The 19,665-nt window shown below is 34.3% G+C and overlaps 3 protein-coding genes across 3 annotated transcripts; 2 read left to right on the top strand and 1 right to left on the bottom strand.

The window, feature by feature from the left end:
- The first annotated feature begins 1,824 nt into the window (after positions 1-1,824).
- Positions 1,825-4,602, top strand: LOC129901179 (biotin carboxyl carrier protein of acetyl-CoA carboxylase 1, chloroplastic-like). The gene is made up of 7 exons (XM_055976301.1): positions 1,825-2,201; positions 2,290-2,343; positions 2,577-2,710; positions 2,793-3,093; positions 3,736-3,807; positions 4,190-4,255; positions 4,340-4,602. Exons 1-7 carry the CDS (start codon positions 2,067-2,069, stop codon positions 4,361-4,363), a joined length of 786 nt encoding a protein of 261 aa, XP_055832276.1. The 5' UTR covers positions 1,825-2,066; the 3' UTR covers positions 4,364-4,602.
- Positions 4,603-6,609: 2,007 nt separating this feature from the next.
- LOC129901352 (protein Asterix) lies at positions 6,610-9,903 on the bottom strand. The gene is made up of 3 exons (XM_055976502.1): positions 9,707-9,903; positions 9,234-9,334; positions 6,610-6,928 (listed from the first exon to the last, which is right to left on the bottom strand). The coding sequence occupies exons 1-3, from the start codon at positions 9,845-9,847 to the stop codon at positions 6,862-6,864; spliced, it is 309 nt and encodes a 102-aa protein (XP_055832477.1). The 5' UTR covers positions 9,848-9,903; the 3' UTR covers positions 6,610-6,861.
- A 1,195-nt stretch (positions 9,904-11,098) lies between these two features.
- Positions 11,099-18,164, top strand: LOC129900346 (uncharacterized). Its single transcript, XM_055975308.1, has 8 exons — positions 11,099-11,494; positions 12,071-12,155; positions 12,854-12,895; positions 14,103-14,271; positions 15,606-15,658; positions 15,762-15,986; positions 17,295-17,341; positions 17,493-18,164. Exons 1-8 carry the CDS (start codon positions 11,193-11,195, stop codon positions 17,545-17,547), a joined length of 978 nt encoding a protein of 325 aa, XP_055831283.1. The 5' UTR covers positions 11,099-11,192; the 3' UTR covers positions 17,548-18,164.
- Positions 18,165-19,665: the final 1,501 nt, after the last annotated feature.

Here is a 19,665-nt window from a genome sequence, read left to right as displayed (position 1 = left end):
ATGTTCAATGACCTCTTCTCCACATAAATTTAACTGTGATATAATTCTATACATGGAAGAATTATATCCAGTTATACTTTTAATGTCTACTAACCTCAAATTGAACCAATTATGATGTGCATGTGGAAAAATAACCAACTTCAGGTGGTCATATCTTACTTCATGATTTTGTGACATATCAAATAAGAGATTGTTAGAAGAAAACTCCTATAGTGGACAACTATAGCCCTTTGTATAGGTTGGATCTTTTAAAAAATTTCACAGTTTAATGGGGTCTTTAATTGCTTCATGATTTCGTGACATACCAAATATCATATCTTTGGTAAGGTTCTGGCTAGATGCCTGGTTATCATCTTTGATGGTGGCTATTAGATTCATCGAATCCAGGTGTATTTCAACATCTAGAGCCCATAAGGAGTAGCTTTTGGCCGATATATCCAAGACAACAAATTCAAATTTAGAAAGATTCGACATTTTAGAAAAATAAATTTTTTACCCTCTTTACCCGTTTTAAATAACTAAAGATAACGGAGTCTCATGCTGATAACATATTATAAAATAAATTAACTTAGCAAAACAAGAAGAAATAAAGAAAGATATAGAGAGAATTTGATATCTGTGTGTGCACTAAATTGCACAACATCAATCACTATTTATAGCCAATGCGAAAGAAGAAAAGGTGAGTAAATTAATGGGTTAGGTGGCAAAGTAATGATAAAATAAGGAGAACAAAATATAGTGGACATCCACTCATTACATTATTTTACAACAAATTTAAAAATTTAGCCTATACATAAATTGTAAATGATTGTCACACAATCAAACATTTAATAAGACTATACATAAATTATTTTTTCTCATACAAGACAACCAAATACTACACAAGTTAATGTATGTAATATTGTTTTTATAATCCAAACTAAATGATCCTTCTTGATTTTTTAAAGGATTTTTATCTGAATAACTGATCAAATTAATTAGGCATATCTATATTTTAAAAGAATTGCAATTTGTAGCTACAATTAAAGTTTTTAACTATTTTCTCTCTCCTCTCTCTTGCCCCCTTTTTCTATCTCTCTCGCCTTTCTCTGCCTCCTCTCTTTTAATACAAATACAAATGATAACGATCAATTATACAAATACAAATGATAATGTCAACTATACAAATCACTTTCAGTGATATAAAATAGATTACACATGCATTAGCTGATACAACATTGATACAAATGGTAACAAACAATTATACAAATACAAATATTGAACTTGATACAATTGTATTCGCTGATACAATTTATTCATTAATACAAATGTGTTTGGATACAAATTGTATTCGTTACTACAAGTGATATAACATTGATACAGATGATAACAATCAATTATACAAATACAAATATTGAACTTGATATATATTAATATGATTGTATTCGTTGATGTAATTTATTCATAGATACAAATTGTATTCGGATACAAATTACAATTGTATTCATTGATACATATACATATTAATTACATATATACAATTATCCAGCAGGTATATAAATACAATCATTGAATACTATATACAATTATCCAACATATGTACAAATACAATTCACCTCTCTACCCTCTCTCTCCCAATCTTACTCGTCTTTCTCCGCTTTTAACATGTAGCTACGAATCATAATTAAACAAATTATAGCAATTTTACCTTATTATATTTCTAGTTTTTGTCATTGTGATTTGATATGATCCCATCATTGGCCCAAAAGTTCCCAAGAGTAAGGAAATAAGTGAAGAACAAAACCAAATAGTTTCATACACGAGGCCGGGGGACCTACTTTCTGTTAACATTTATTTAGTTCTCAACCCCTTTCTCCACTCTTCATCTGCCTCTGCCAGCTTAAAACGCATCGTCCCCCTTTTCCCTCGTGTGTATCGCCCCCTCTTTTCTACAATTTCGGATTTCCCCCTGCTAAATCTCATCAATTTCACCGTCCAATTCTCTTCTACAAAACCCCCCCTCAAAGCTCCCAATTTCCCCCAAAGCCATACATACCAATTCACAATCTTTCTTGAAAAATCTGGCAATGGCTTCTTTCAGTGTTCCTTATCCTAAGATTTCTGTCCTCTCCGTTGCTTCATCATCCCATTCTACCCCGACCCATCAGCCCCAGGGCTCCCTTTCCTTCAGATCCGGTCCTGCATTGGTCCCTCGTCTTCAGGTTTGTTTGTTTTCCCTTTGAGACGTAAATCGTAATGATTGAAGCTTTATCATGCATTTGATTGAGTTTAGTGTGTTTTCTTCTTCAGGGTTCCATTCGCATCCAATCTCAGGTGTTTAAGGTGAATGCCCAGCTGAATGAGGTAATTTTATATCTTGAAATTTTGCGTGTTAAAATTATTAGTTTAATTGTGTAAATTAGGAGAGGAGGTTTCTGTAGGCTGATAGATAACTAAAAATAGTTTACTATAATGAATCTTTATATGTTCTGATTTATCAGTTTGAAAAAAATAATGAGACAGATGATTTATGTCGTCAACCCCAATTTGATTTGGTATTGACGCTTACTTAATTGATTGAATTTTGTAAATTTAAGGTTGCTATTGATAAGTCGAACAATTCAAAACCACTTTCTGAGAAAAGCTTGGAGGAAGTGTCCAAGACTGAATACAGTATTCCAGATGCTTCATCCATTCAAGCATTCATGTCTCAGGCAGCCGATCTTGTGGAGTGCGTTAAGCTCTTATCACCTATAATTTTGTTCGTTTTCTCGTATTGTTCATTTTTAAAGTTTTTTTCTTTTTGTGCTTAGGCTTGTGGATTCGAGGGACATTGTGGAGCTGCAGCTGAAGCAAAACAATTGTGAAATTCTTATAAGGAAGAAGGCGGCATTGCCCCAGCCACCTGTTTATATGGCGCCACCATCTGTTCCACAGGCCTTTGTTCAGCAACAGTTGCCTCCTGCAGGTTCCCATGCTCCTGCAGCTCCAGCAGCTCCTGCGCTTCCACCACCTGCGCCTTCAAAGCCTAAGTCGTCTCATCCTCCAATGAAATGTCCCATGGCTGGAACATTCTATCGATCGCCTGCCCCAGGGGCACCACCTTTTGTAAAGGTAAATACAGACATTGCTTTCATTTGTGTTTTAGTAGCCATTGGACCTAGAGGGCGGTATTCTGATATTTACCCAACTCAAAGTTGCCTAAGGAATACCTTGGGTTTAATCACTCCATAATACATATATTTAGTAAATGAGCAAATAAAGAAAGAGGGGAAACAAAGAATGAAACAATTATTAACAATTTTTAATCAATTAAACTTGCATAGTTGATTTTTTAGTTTGGAGATGGAGTAAATTTGTCAGAGCAGGATGAACATTTGCTATCTTGAGACTCTCATTTCCTGTTCGTCCCCTTTCTCTTTCTTCCCTTTATTATCATTTTTTGGGAGGGAAAATAATGGGAGTGGGCTGTTGTTTTTTTGTCTATATGAAGATCAATTTTTTCATATTGCACTGTAGCATGTCCCTGTATTCCTTAATATTATGTGAAATTTGGCATTAAATGTTTGGATTAGTCCAGAAACCAGAGAAATATTTAGTTTAGGGCAAATCCACTTTCACACTGTTCACATCTTCTAGCGATCAAAGTGAGATTGTTTGCCACTACTTGCCTGGAGCTTCTCTTTTCTCTTTACCTCTATATGCTCTTGGTCTTGTTGTTTTCTCGTGAGCCTGATTAAACTGGTGAATTGCCAGGTAGGAGACAAGGTCCAGAAAGGGCAAGTAGTCTGCATCATTGAGGCTATGAAATTGATGAATGAAATTGAGGTAAGTTCTGGATTAAGATTTCAGTTCCTTAATGTGCAAACTCAATTCTATAGTTGCTTGCAATATATAGATTCCTAAAAAGACGAATATGATAGGGTAGAAACATTTATAATCAGATAATTCCTAATGCGGAACATGTTTAAGTGTTGTATTTTCAGTTTTCTTTTTCTGTTGCATCCATTCTCATGGTAATTAGAGGCCTTTAGGAATGACTTGAATAGGCAAGTGATGTGCCATAAAGAGGAGTTCCTCTCTACATTTCCCATTTTGGTGAAGTTGGTCGCAAAATTATCCGATTTGCTCAGGCCACTATCGCACCATGACTTATCAGTTTTAACTTCCTTTTGTACCTACTGCGTTTATTTTTTGAATTCTTTATCAGGCTGATCAAGCTGGAACTGTAGTTGACATAGTTGTAGAGGATGGTAAGCCCGTTAGTGTGGACACGGTATGCCTCTCTTTCTCTAGTATATATCGTTAGACTAGTTCAGGTCTACTTGTGCTTTATGTGATTTCCAATCTCTTCTGGCAGCCTCTATTTGTCATTGAACCATGATAGAAAGAAGTCATCTTGGTGTGCAACATAGGTGGATGAAGCAGAGTGAGATTCGATAGATATAGAGAACAAATCTGTCTTTAGCTCAAGGCATATCTGCTCAGAAGATTGGTTCACCATATTAGTCTTGTTGAAATCTATGATCATATTTATAGCTTGTATTCCTCATTTTTCTTATGCTGCTCATAAATTTTGGAACTATATTTTCTTTATAAATTTGTGACTTATTGATATCTTCAGTCTATTGTCACCCTGCTATCTTTCTTTCTCTGCCTTCAAGTACTTGATGCTATGAGCCCCCAAAGGCTTGGTTCAGTGGTAAGAGTGCAGCGTGTAGTTAGGCACCTTTCATGAGTTCGGACCCTTCAATGCAATGAACAAAGGCTTGATATTTAAGTAGAGAAGTGTAGAGGGACGAGCTTATTCTCCACCGAGTTTTGAACCTTGTACCATATTGGCTTTTGGGGGTTTCTCAGTTCTTAGATGCTGTGAGCTGAGATATGAGGGCTGCAATATAATCTAACTACCTATGAGCTTTATCGGGTTTTCATATAGGCAATCAAAGATATGCCAGTATAGGGCATCCACGTTTTTACTGGTACTTGCTGTTTCAGTTAACCGCAAAATGTATTTGCTCATCTTCACGAAGTATTAAGCAGTTTGTTAAAACTTTGAGGAGATGCAGCTTAAGGCTGTCAGTACATACACTAATTGTGGATAAGACACTCAGAAGAAGAAGAAAAGATGACACAAAGATGGTTAGCTGCAGGGTGACCATCAAAACACAAGTTTTTAAGAGGAAACTGGAATCTATCAACTTTAATAGGTAAAGAAGGCAAACAAATAGCTAAACATCTTTTTCCTTTCGTGCAAAAAGGAAAGCATTTTTCGGGAAGGCGTATTTACGGAAATAACTGGGAACTTGACTGTCAAATTTGAAAAAACCTGATCAAAGGAAATATAAATCACCTATTGTTTCTGTTCACGAAGTCGAGGAAGTACTTCTAAATATACGGAAACGGGCTGCCCTGACCAAGTCCATAGTAGGACGTACAGAGGGAACGTAACTGAAATCCAATACACCACTTTTGGCATATCATTTCAGACTCGACAGTTAAATAAATGATGGAACAATTTAATCAGAAAGGTTGATAGTCATTGGGAGAAGAAGAAATTATTTAATTATTAGAAGCATATACTAATTTCCTGAACCACTTGTAAAATCTATGAACTTCACAAAACATAAAGGTCATTTATGATTTATGTATACATATAAAGTACGGAAAAGGGTCAAAATTACCCCTGAACTTTGAAAAATAGTTTATTCATGCCCTTCGTTATACTTTAGGGCCAATTATACCTTTGGGCCAAATATGCCCTTGAGTATAACAGAGTGCCACGTGTCGGCCTCTCAGTAGACAACTTATTTTCCCTTTTAAATGTGTTTTTTATTTGTTTTTAAATCTGTTTTTTATTTGTTTTTAAATATGTTTTTAAAATTTATTTTTTTAAATCTATTTTTTAAAATATGTTAATTTTAAAAAACAGATTTTTTTAAAAAAAGATAAAAAAAAGATTTAAAAAAAAGAAAGATTTTAAAAACAAATAAAAAAACATATTTTAAAAAATAGATTTAAAAAAATAAATTTTAAAAACAGATTTAAAATATTTTTATTTTAAAATCTGTTTTTTAATCTTTTTTTTTAAAAATCTGTTTTTTATCTTTTTTATTTTAAAATCTGTTTTTTATCTTTTTTTAAAAAAATCTGTTTTTTAAAATTAACATATTTTAAAAAATAGATTTAAAAAAATAAATTTTAAAAACAGATTTAAAAACAGATAAAAACCAGATTTAAAAATAAATAAAAAAACATATTTAAAAGAGAAAATAAGTTGGCCACTGAGAGGCCGACACGTGGCACTCTGTTATACTCAAGGGCATATTTGGTCCAAAGTATAACAATAAGGGTATAATTGGCCCTAAAGTATAACGAAGGGCATGAATAAACTATTTTTCAAAGTTCAGTGGTAATTTTGACCCTTTTCCGTATAAAGTATCGCCAAGGAAGAAAACAAGTATATTACTTAGTAATTTGATGAGTGAATCGGATCCATTAAATATAATTGAGTGGCAAGAGTTAAAAATCTAACAGATGACTGTAGAAGAAATGGAGGTAGAATACTGAAGAGGAGAATATCTTTAGCTGCTTGCAATATTACAAGACATAATTGAAATATCGTGGAAGTTGGAAGGATAGAAAAACCTGGATTCGCTAACAGAATGTTATATCAGCACAATAATAATTTTGTGGAGTTTTTGCTAAGAGCAATTAGAACAAACAACAGAATAGCCCTCTAAAAAGAGCTCAAAACTACAAAAACCTGTTCTACAACTTCATTTAGCTCAAAATCATCAAAACATTGCAATATATCAGGACGACATCCACATGTTTGACATCAATGTTCTTATAAATGAGTTTGTGCCTGAAACAATTCCATCAAGTTTTCTTGCTTGCCCGGGGACCAACACCCAAGTAGTTTGTCATGAGACCCATAATACCAAACCTGAGACAGTAAAAATAACAAGTTCTGATTAGACACAATTTAGCATAGGAATGAAACTGTGATAATTAAAGCAGATAAAACAGTTTGCAATAGGTTCTTTTATGCTTCATGAATAATCTATTTCCATTTCGTTTGATCTAATAACTATTTAGCTAGTCAAACAAACTATTCTTTGACAACAATTCTTTTATCATTTACAATACAAGATTGATAGAACTGATAATATCTATTTGTTTAGTTTCCAGATCTATAACACTACCTTACTAATAATTGAGATTCCAATCTACTTCACTACCTTACTCATAACTAACATATAGTATAAACTAGGCTACTACACATTGGGCACAACCATTATACAAACCGGACATGGAAGCAGAGGGTGGTGGCAAGGTGGGTGAAGACGTCAAGACGATGCCTTACTACTAATTTGTTTTTGAGACGTAAAAACACAAAGGCTCATAGTTACTATTTCGGAAACGATTAATGCACAATTAACTTCCTGCAATTTCTGTTCATTTGGACAGCAAAAAAGGTAAAAGGGACAATACTCCAGTACCTCGTTACAAATTAAGTCCCATAATTTGCTGACTAGTTGGGCTCGAATAATTTTGGAGCAGACTGGAACTAAACGGAGCCACAGTGACAGCTCAAACTCATCATAGCATGTTCAATAGATACTTTTTTTTTGGATAACCGTGGTGTCCGGACCAACTTGCGTGCAACCGACTAATTCCATGGGATACCTATCACTTCCCACAAGCAATAACCAACGGGTACCATGTAACTCTATCCATCAACACTAAGATAGATGGGAAGAAATCACCTAGTTTTGTCTCTGTTGGGATTTGAACTTGAGACCTCATATTTCTTAACCCAATTCATTGACCACTAACTCATTCAATAGATACTTAGGGTTCCAAACTTTACTTTTCTTTTTTTGTTCTATGATATTCTTGAAAAGCTAACTTACCGCCTTTTTCTTAATGAAGGAAAATGATTCCTCGTGATAATCTTTCCATCCCATTCTATACAAACCACAAACCATATGAAATATTCAAGGCATAATATTGAGAATGCTCATTGATTCTATCTTTTTTTTATATGTATAGGCCAAATTATATGCCAATTTTTATGAGGATCAAATGAGATATTCCAATTAAAAGGTTCTTCCCCTTCTTTTTATCTAACTACTGAATGGCTACGGAATAACTGTGTTTTGGGTAAAATCCTAAAATAAAAATGCATTCCAATGTTCAACAACTTAAAATAAGGTTAAAATCCATAGACATACAAATAACCATCCACAACTGGCATTTTGTAAAATTCAACTAAATTTGCTTCAAATTGATGCCCCGAATATAGGGATGGCAATGGGGCGGGCCGGGACAAGTTTAAAGTTATGCGGGGCGGGTGGGTGTGGATGCGGGGCGGATTAAAGTAATTATTTTTAAAATTAATGTGGGGAGGGGCGGGTTGTGGGTTTAAGGTACCAAATAAGAACCCGAAGAAAATTAAATCTTTGTAATTAGTAAAAGTCAAGAATATAAACTTTTTATATTAAACTTTGACTTTAATTTTAACTTTCTTTTTAAAAAAGATTAAACTAGAAGTGTCTAGCGAATTGTTAGTTGTTGAAATGTTAATTAGAAACAGTTAATTAGCGATTACGAAGTAATCGTTGAAATGTTAACTAGAAATAGTTAATTAGAAACAGTTAATTAGTTGTTGAGATATTAATTGACAAAAAAAGAAAAAAAATTATGTATTTTATTTTGCATATTAAACTCAATTAAAAAAGAAAAATACTTAAAAATTTATGTGGGGCGGGGAGGGTTAAAAATGAAAAAAATTGTCATGCGGAGCGGTTTAAAAAATTTGCGGGTTGAGCTCAACCCGCACCGCCCCATTGCTATCCCTACCCAAATGCAAGGCAAAGCACAATTGCATGGAAGGCAAAACATAATCCCAATCCAGGAAAAACTCCACTAACCATTCAAAACAAACTACATTCATGATGACCACTTCATGATATTTTGAAATTAAAATTACTTCTAGGTTTAATACCTCTGGGAATATAAATGCAGGAGCAGCAAACAATCACACTGAAAACAAGTTTGTACTATTACCAACAACAGCAGCATCCAAAGAACACAACTCTAACAACAGCTGAATCCAAATTTAGGCATTTGAATTCCCTTACACAAACTTAGGAGAACATCTCCGAATAATACCTGTAAAAATACATCTAACATACACCAACAACACATATAGATCTTAATAAAATGAATCAAAAAGCTGAACTTACATCATGGCCATTGAGATCTGCTTAAGATCATTTTCCATATTCCTCATGTTAGCAAGGGATTGAGCACTGAATATAATAGCAAGCCACGAGCAAATCTTGTACTACAAAACAGATCATCATTGTAAATGATGCTGAGAATACAATTATGTAAATTAACACTCGACCAAAACAAAGTCCACCTATGTAAATGAAATCTAATCAGTTCAAATACAGGTATGAGCAGTGGATCTCGTGCATTCGGAGCCCGAAGCTTTATATGTACATGAATTTCTTTTAACTATATGTAAATGTTGTATATGTACCTAACTCCATTCCCAAACAAAAATTAAATCCAGATACTCCTCCCGTTCTGGATAGGAATTTTGAGCGGATATTCCAATCTAATTATATAGATAAACCCTAAAATATAACCAAACCATGAAAAAATTATCGAGCACAGGTACAAAATATACTGAATTTAGAAGGGTACGCACTCTGAACATGGCACCAAAGACGCCGAAGATGACGGCTATAAAGCCGGAGTAATCTATAGGAAGATCTTGTGGAGCTACCGGCGAAGGCTTGTACGGCTTCGCCGCCGACGGTTGCCGTGGATCGTTCGCTGGTGACGACATGCCTGATGTAGTTTCTGCTCCGATAATGATTTTGGATCCGAACTAGAAAAAGCTTTATGAATAATAAGTGGTAATTTCTGAATGACCCCTTGTATTCTAAATATTGCACATGTCCCAAAAAGCTTGAACAACTTGCAATTAGACCCCGTGCTGGATGTCATAAATTTTCTTTAATGATATATAGGAAAACTACACAAAATAAATTAATTATGAAACTATTTATTTAGATTGGATTCAATCCAAATTATTTATTTTTAATAGACTCATAATCTAAACTATTTACCCTCTTACCCCATTTTCTCCCTTTTAATTTCACGCATGACGGCATGCTGACGCCAGCATCACTGCTCCTCTTTGATATCATTAGAGTATATTATACTCTGATGGTATCAAACAGCTTCTTCTTGATACTATGAGAGTATAATATACTCTGATGTTATCAAGCAGTTTCGCTAAAGCACTTTTTTTTTTCTTCTTGATACCATCAGAGTATTTATATACTCTCATGGTATCAAAAGTTTATTTACGCCAATGCTCCTTTATTTGTTCCTCTTTGATACCGTTAGAGTATATTATATTTTGATGATATCAAACAATTTATCAAAAAGAAAGAAACAATGTTTCAGCGAAACTGCTTGATACTATCAGAGTATATTGTATACTCTCATATCAAATGTGCGAAATAGTTAAAACACAAGGGGTATAAAAATAATAGGATATCCAATGATAAATAATTTTTTTTTGGGGGGTATAACAATAATTATCCCACGATATACCATATTTTTAAATTCACTATTTTTATGGTTATATCAATAACAAAACTTACCCTTCTTTTTTGTTGTGATTGATAATTATTTTTTACTAAGTAATTGCAATACTTTTTATAGTGATGAAAAATAAATTATAGTTACAAATAAAATATGATAAAATAAATATTTTATTAATTGATATTTTTAATTATGATTTTGTTCGATCTTTTAATTTTTCGCTTCTCAATGATTTTGACAAAAATAATATTTGATGTCTTAATCTATTTATGAATATGTCAAAATTTATACCTGTTGAAGAGAATATGTTTTACATAAGCATGAATTCAAAAATCATAATATAGATTGTGCTCGTCATGTAAAATCCCACAAAATGGCATTGACTAGTGAGGGGTACCTTTGACGATCAATTTGATGTTGTAATAGCTATAGTGACATTTTGACTAAACAAGGGGTCTAAGTGCTAACTTTCTAAACCTTAGGTGCTAAATCGGCCACTATTACACTTTACACAAATTTACTCATTGTTCTTTTTTTCCCAGCTACTAAACATCAGCAGTACTATCCCGGTCACAACAATGGAGTCCAAAGACCTCCCAATTGCTCTGGCGCCGTCGACGACACTTTCTGCCTTTCCGACTTCCTCGGATGAAGCTACGGATTGGAATATTCTAAGTCCGGATGCAAAATCGCCGGCGCCTCCAACAACGCCATCGACGCCGTCATCCTTTCAAGATATACGGCGATGGAGACCGGCGGCGCAACGAAACCTGAGAAACCAGTGGTCAAAGCTGTCTTCTCTTCGGACTCAATGGCTTTCCTTATCCTCCACCGCTCGATCATACGCCACTTATGTAGTAAACTCTTATCTTTCCCAAAGGTAAACTTCAAACAACTGGTTAAGTTTAATTACATAATAAAATACAACTTACTCCCTTTCAATTTGCTTATTTTTCTTTTCTATTTAGGTCTTTTGGAATGGATCCTATAGAAGCTATAAATATCATTTACAATTACAGATGGTCCTACAAAATTAGGAGTCAAAAAGTTCCGAACAGTCAAAAAGATTGCATCTTTTTATGACAACTGTTTAATTCTAATTTTTCATTGCATATTTAAGGCGATTAGATTAAATGACATTTTGATACATTCTATGTATCATCACAAGATTCCAAAATTTCATTACTTTCTTAATCTCCGATAAATAACAGTTTTTATAGTAAAAAAACATCTCTAAAATGTTTGAAAGTATTTGATATCCATTTTTTAGGACGGAATAGTATTGAAGAGAATATTTGAATTTGTGTTGTTGTCAATGTGATTTCTATTAGGAAAATCAACCTTGGACCTAACTCAACTGATTACACAACTCATACCCTCAACTAGCGCAGGACTAACAATTTCTAATGTTGAATTATCACTGATTTTGAATGACCTCCGTTGGAGTTTGGTGCAGGTATATGGATGCAATGGAGTTAGGTATATTGAAAGAGATGCCTGATATACGTAAAAAAGCATGTAGGAAATTGTTCAAGCAGCAGGTGATCATAGTACTTGCCTTTTTTTCCTTTTGTCGTTTGGCTTCAATTTGAATTGTCCCAGAAGTTGTCTATTGGCACACTCCATAATGTTGATTGAGAAATATACAACAAAACCACTTATTGTGGAGTGAGCCAGATCTTCGTTGCCTGATGCTTTATATTTACTTGATGCCCCTTGGTGTACCCTCCTAATTACGTAGGAAACCTATTGAATTTGAAGCCGACAATAAATCAGCACATTTCAACCAAAAATAATTTCTGAATGATTTTTGTTGCTGAATTAGGGGTGTTTGGATTGGCTTTTTTAAAGTGGCTTATAAGTTAAAAGCTAAAAGTCATAAGTTGTGAACACCCAGCTTTTGGCTTTTGGCTTTTTTGGGTATTTTTTTCAGCGTAATAAAAGTGCTTTTAAGCACTTTTTGAGTTACCCGAACATTTCCAAAACTAAAAAAGAGCTTAAAAGCCAAAAGCCACTAAAAATAAACCAATTCAAACACCCATTTAATGTTGTTTGGTTGCTTGTTTTGAGGTTATGTTGGAAATATTTTCAGATTGCACCTCAGAGGTTTACCTCATTATTAGTTGGTCAAGTATGCTGGAAAAGAGAGTGTAAAAGTAGAATGGAAAACCCATCTCTGTTTAATGACAAAATCAAACTGTACTCTGAACAATTTCTCACAGTTATCATCATTTTTCAGGAGACTAATAGGAGGAAGCTCTTGTCATCTTACAAAGATATGGTATGCACACTACGTATTTGTGAATTCACTTCATAAATGTATGTGTGATTATCTTGCTACTTTGGCTAACTTGGTAAACATTTTTTTGTCAAATAGATGAATTTTGTACTGTGGTTTTCTTTCTGCTTCTCAGAACCTGAATATTATTTTTTGTTACTAAAACATCTAGACCTGTCTGTATATCCCTCTGTCATGCTTAATATCTTCTTTAATTGTTCAGGCTTCTCGAAATGTTCTATAACTGTGTTACTTTAAAATGGTCCTTGTTTTGTTCAACTCTTTCCTATGTCCGGAAGGGAAAATCCCTAAAAAAAATGAGAGGAATAAATAGTTATGTACGGTTTGTCAACCGTGTGAATGACTTATTTTGATTAGGACAATTTGAATGACTAATTAAGCACAATGTTACTTTTATAAATCCCCAAGTATTTGGAAGGCCAGTGGTTGTGTTAAGTATTTCTAGGTGAACAACATATCTGTTGTTTAGTTCATACTCAAGCACAAGTGCCTTTCATGCTATTTGTAGTAAAAACAACAAATAGATATCTCTTCTGGTATTTTGGAGTTTTTATCTGCATTTGTCTTCCATGCTTAACTGTTCTTGTTTGACATACTAAACTGCATTTATCTCATACTTGGAACATCCAATGTCCTTGAGATCACACTCTTATAACCTATAGTTGTATGACTATCCATTACTTAATGTTATCTGTCCAATAAAACTACTATTTCACTAATTTGACAAAATTATATAAGTGAATTTTTGCTGGCTCAAAAAGCTTTAGCTAATAAGAGAAATTATTTACTGGCTCATATTATATATCGCTAGGTGTTAGTGTACAAGTTAAAGTGGCAAAAGGTTTGGTTGCTTGGAAATCTGGGTTCTAAAGTACTTTGAGTCAAGGGTGCAAAAATCAAGAGTGAATCAGGAGATATATACATAGGTCTTAGTTGTTTGCATGATGTTATTAACTCATTGAAAAAAACCAATTCGCAAGTGATTATTCATCTCCTAGACTTGGTTCTTGATTTCTGCTTCTATCAGCTGTCGCTCAGGCATGGATCATATTCTGCTACATGTCTGTATTGAAGCTATGACCTTTTAGCAGACTGGGATACTGGACGTGGCATTTTTACCTTCTTGATTCAAGTGGCTTCAACAGAATTACCATGACTTTTTATTGCCTGACTGTTTAGCTGCCTACAGGTGGCTGTTGTAACTCAGATGGTCAATGTTTCTAAATGTATGAGGTGTTATCTCAAAGGAACAAGTGGCACCCCACTTACTGAGTTTTCTTGCTTCCCCGGAAATCAGAATGACACTGGTGATTGTGATGGGATTCCTGTTTTCACCTTTTGGTCAATCTTTGATTTCGGTATGCGTTTTCTTTGGAAGTTGCTGACTGTCCCCACTAGTGGAAATTCTTGCAGAGATTTATCAATGTTTTGTTAAAAAGGTTATCATATGCTAATTTGTAGTGTGAGTTAATCAATGACTATTAAATTTATTATATGCTTAGTTAGCAGGACTAGATTATCACAGAGTCCAGTATACTATTACTTATTAAATGAAAAGAAGATTGTGCGCTGGGACAAGAGAGGATTGGTCAAGTTAAAAGCAACCTATGCTCCAATATTTCAACAATTCAAGTTACCAAGAGAGCAAATTAGGAAGGGACACTGTTACTCCTGGGAGGTTGTTTGGGGTTTTGTGGAAGGTAGACGTAGGTTAACATATCCCCCCCAAAAAGGGGGATCATGTGTTGGTTGTACATCTTTATGCAACGTACATGTGTTACTCCATCTAATAACTCCCTACAACTTTGAACTAATGCCACAGAGATGCCTAGTCTTTATAGGATGATTAACAGAGGATTGGCAGGATGCCTTATGGATATTGTTTAGAGAAAAATATCATCAACTTAATGATAGAATGACAATGATTTCATTAGACGATGCAACAATCAATTTTAATTGTATAACCCTATTTGACCAAGGGAAGAGGTGGAATTTAGCGATTGCATAACAGTAGCTTGCTCACCAGTCAACCCATCTGTTCCATACTTCACCCTATACAGACTAGCTGATTCTTGAGTGTGTCACTAGGCTTCAGCATTAGTTATCAGTAACAGTTGAATCAAACAAAAAAGATTACTACAGTTTGCTACAATGGAGGTAATCATATAAAATCTACTTGACAAAAAAAAGTCATATAAACCTAAGCAAGTCTGGTTCTCCTCAGTCATTCCTTATCAAGGGAGTCAATGTGGTATAAGATGTTAGAGGTACAATTTTAAGTCTGAATGGTCAGGAATTTTGGTCGACTTCCTTTCCTGGTAATAGGGTTTTGAACATGCTAGTCTCTTCTGCCTGACCAGAGGACATTCGGCAGTCACTCTTTCTTCTTTTGAACTTGGTAACTTTATTCGGCAGTCACCCTTAATCTCCTTGGTTAACTAAATAAATATTGCTTCATGGGTGGCAAATCTTACGTATAGACTTGAACTATCAAGAATGGAGACACAATTTACGTTCCATTAAACAATCACTAAAAGGATTTCAACATTGGCTTCCTGTTGTTCTTATACATAGAAATAACTTAGTTCAACATTGGCTTCCTGTTGTTCTTATACAGAGAAATAACTTTTCTTTTTATCGATGTATCTGCTTCATATTTAAAAAGTACAATTTTCCTCTCTAATGACTTCAGAGAAACTGGCAGAGGAGCTGGTCCAGATGTTTGTGTCAGAAACAAAGCTAAAGGTGTTTTTCTAATCTTCTCAGCCACAGTGAGGCATTTTTCACTTTATTCGTAAAAATCTTCTATCTAGTTGTATTTCCTTCTCAAAAGTTGACTGATGTGCAGCGGTTGCTAGTGATGGAAATATGCTCCATTGGTTTCGATGATTTTTCACACGTTGACAAGCTGAAATGGAGTGATCATTTCTATGTCGGAGAATTTGATGATCTACGCATATGTGATTCAAACTCAAACGAGGTTCTTAAGCAACTCGTGCCCAAGGTAGAGAGCTGCGATTCTCAGTCTACCACCATGCAATCAAGTAGTCAATTAGAGAGGAACGTTCTCCAGGTATTGTGTCACCTGTTTTATATGAAGTTATACATTTAGGAATAAATTTATGTGCCTACTTCTATATATGTGTCTATAGCTGTTAGAATTATTAGCACACTGAGGCACATCCCTAGTGCTTCAAAAGACCCTAGTTAATGGTAAGCTTTATCATTGTTACTTCGGGAAAAACCCTCAACCAGCACATTGAGTTGTATATCTTAATTATGATTGTACCTGGACTTACATTAGTGCTACTTTTAGCACTCTTATCTTGTACAGATGCATAAGATATAAATAATATTAGTTCATTTTTTAACCCAAGAAAAGGAGTAGCATATCATAACTGCTCTAGTGGTGGTACCAACAATAAATATGTATATCCCATATAATTTCTGAAGGTCTTACTTCTTATACATAAAGTTGCTTTCGTTTACATACTCTCCTTTTGTATCCATCTTCTTGAGCTTTTAGTTTTTGCTAGTAAAAAATGCTTTTCGCATCAAATTTCTCTTGAATTTGTGTGAGGTAGCAATATTGGTTCACTGGAGATATTATTTCTCTTCAACTTACATTTTTTTCCTTCATGTTCAAGGCATGCTTTCCTGTCTCTTCTATGTACTGTTTGCTCATTAAATCATGTTTTGTTTTTTCAAGTTCATGTCAATGAATCATGTTTTGTTGTCAAGGTAATATTTTTATAATAGTGGAGTGCAACATGATTCATTTTAGGTGAAAAGGTCTTTTATGGCTAGATCTCTAGGAAGAGTCATGGTTAAAGCTAAGATATTCTTCATGGAAATATTACTAACAAGGTTCCTGTTAGTATTATTAAATTGGTTTCGGTTGTAGAGAACTATATTTTTGTTTTACGACTCTACTTTTTGTATACTACTTGTAACTTGGGCTTCCACCAGACGCGTGTAAATTACTACTATATGAAAAAAAATCTTCATGGAAATGAGCTGTGGGGGCTTTGGTTAGTGGTAAGAGCACAACACGTGATGCTTAGATTAGAGGCATGTCATGGGTCAGAAATCTGCCGCAGACAAAGCGTGGTATTTACATGAAGAAGAGTAAAGAGGTCGACCATTATCTACCGAGTTTCGAATCTTGCCCCACGGGACCTCGATTTCTTTGTTATTAAAGTAAAGAAAAAACATAAGTGAGACGTTGAAGCTGGTCAACAAAGATATGTGGAAATTCCCTTATTTATGATCATATTTAGAAAGATCTATCATTGTCTTATTGGATGGACAAATTATAAACCTTCTACTGGTGTTTCCACATCCTTTTTATTTCTGTACTGATTAAATATTTGAATTGTAGGTTTACTTAACAACCTGGCTCGCAGAAGTCAATGTCGATAGATCCAGGTAAAGTGATTCTGTGGGACTCTTTGAGTTTTTTCAATCCTTGATACTGAAGCTACTTTTCTTGGCTTCTATTAATATTGGAGTTAACAACTCATATAATGTATTGCTTCCCCTCTAGTATCATTTTGTAACCGTAGTTTTTCCTTGACAGGATAGGTGAATTATTTGCTATTGTAGGTGAGGAGATGCATGTTACCATATCATGAAACCTCAACTACACAGATAGGTAAACAATGGTGGACAAACGCTTAATATTCTCTATTGTTGCTCAACTCCAAGATTGAAACTTGAAGAGGCATTGGACTTGGACATTCTTTAGGCTCATCCATATGCCTGAAGAGGCATTGAGCTGATCTTCAAGCTTCTAAGGTTTTTATCTTCAAACTTCTTTAAAACAATGCTGATGAATATTGGACCTGAATAGAGAGGAATGGATACAAAGGATTCGCATGGATGACCCCAACTAAATTGAGGTTGAGGCATATAAGAACTGACTTAAGTTGGGATTTAGATAGTGAAGTTGTCCAGGAGGAACTTTCCAACTTACAAACAAGACTACTGATGTTTTCCAGACAATACTGCAATAATGGCTGCTAAATGCTGTCTTTGTTTGTCAAAGCATCCAGCGGATGAAGTACACCAACATCAATACATTTAGTATTAATATGAAAGTGAAGAGGCTCGGGCTATCAAGAACCTCTTATGCTTGACAGTTTTCTAACTCCGATTCTTTTTTCTTTTGTGGTAGGCTAGAGATTCTATGTACATAATTTTGTTTTCCCTGATTTTACCATTTGCATCAAAATTGATATCAACGTCAGAAGCAGCTTTAGACAGACAGTCTTAATTTCACAAAGCGTTTTCATTCAATCCAAAGCATGAAGATGCTTTGTAAGTGTAACACTCTTTTGAAGATGGATCTCATGAAATACTTATTCCACTGGACTTGTATAATTTATGGAAAGTAATTGAAGATAAAAGACTTGATTCTATCATGTGGACTTTGAAGGTAAAGTTAATAGACAACACCAGAATTCATAAGTATTGGAAACAGTAGGTCATGGAACTGCAGTTCTTCCAGCAGAAAGTCCTGTGGAACTGCTCAAATCGAGAGATGGCTTCCATACATAACAAAAAACAAACAAAAAAATGTAAAGAATGTTGCATATTTCTAAATTTATGCATAAAGATATTTACTTTTGACTTTTTACGGTGACTTTTTTGTTCTTCCAGCAAACACTTGGACTTTGACAAATGGCCAACACCTTTTATGTTATACGAGCAATACTCTAATTTAAAGAACTCGAATAATGTAGCAAACAAATACATCATATTTGACCAATGAATATAACGAGATTGCGAACAGACACAGCTCCGAAATAGTTTTTATGAATTGTAATTAGGTAAACTATTGCTACTAATGATAATTATGATTTAAAACTATAGCTTCCTCTATCACCTACAGTCTCTTCTTCATATTACTCTTCCCTCCTCTAGATTTCCTCAATCTAAATCTTCTATGTTTGAATATCGCCGATGAAACGCCACTGGGTGATTTTGCATTGGTAATTCTGGATTGTATCTAGGAATCTAGTGATTTTTTCAAATTGTAATTAGGTTGTATATGGAATTTTCTGGGTTGTATCTAGGAATCTAGGGATTTTCGAAGTTGTAACTAGATTGTATCTTCAATATTTCTAGCTTTTATCTAGGATTGTTTCTAGTTTGTATCTTAGATCGAGATCTGAATTTATGGTGATACATACCTGGTGCATATACTCGAAAAAAATTGAAAATGCACAGATGCAGAACGACTTACCCTAAAATCAGTGTATCCAACAAAATTGAGGAATTGTTGATATAACTAAGTTGAGCGAATAGATACATCAAAATTGAGCAAACAAATACAACTAAACAATCGCTATGAATCTTAGGTAAACTCTAGCTACTAATGATAATTATGATCCAAACTGAAGTTATTTATGAAATTTCCTCTTTTATAGATGCTCTTCTACATTTACAGCTTTTGAAAAACAAATGATTTTGTCAAATAATCTGTATTACTATTGCTTTACCTCGTCTATGGGTTCTTCTACCCTACATAAAACGCATGCAATTCTAGAAAGAAGAACTATTCTCAGCCTATGTACATTCTCTAGCATCTACTATGACATCCCATCAGACTTTGATTGCTAAGTGATGCCTCATTCTGGGAATTCATCTATCCTTGGTTTATAGAATATAACCCTAGAAACTACTCTTCTGTTTAACTATGCTTGATCTCTTCATAGTTTCTATGCGGATTTTCACCTTGTCTAATTAAG

The sequence above is a fragment of the Solanum dulcamara genome, chromosome 8 (assembly GCF_947179165.1).
Source record: "Solanum dulcamara chromosome 8, daSolDulc1.2, whole genome shotgun sequence".
Lineage (NCBI taxonomy): Eukaryota > Viridiplantae > Streptophyta > Magnoliopsida > Solanales > Solanaceae > Solanum > Solanum dulcamara.
This window is presented reverse-complemented; position numbering and strand designations above follow the sequence as displayed.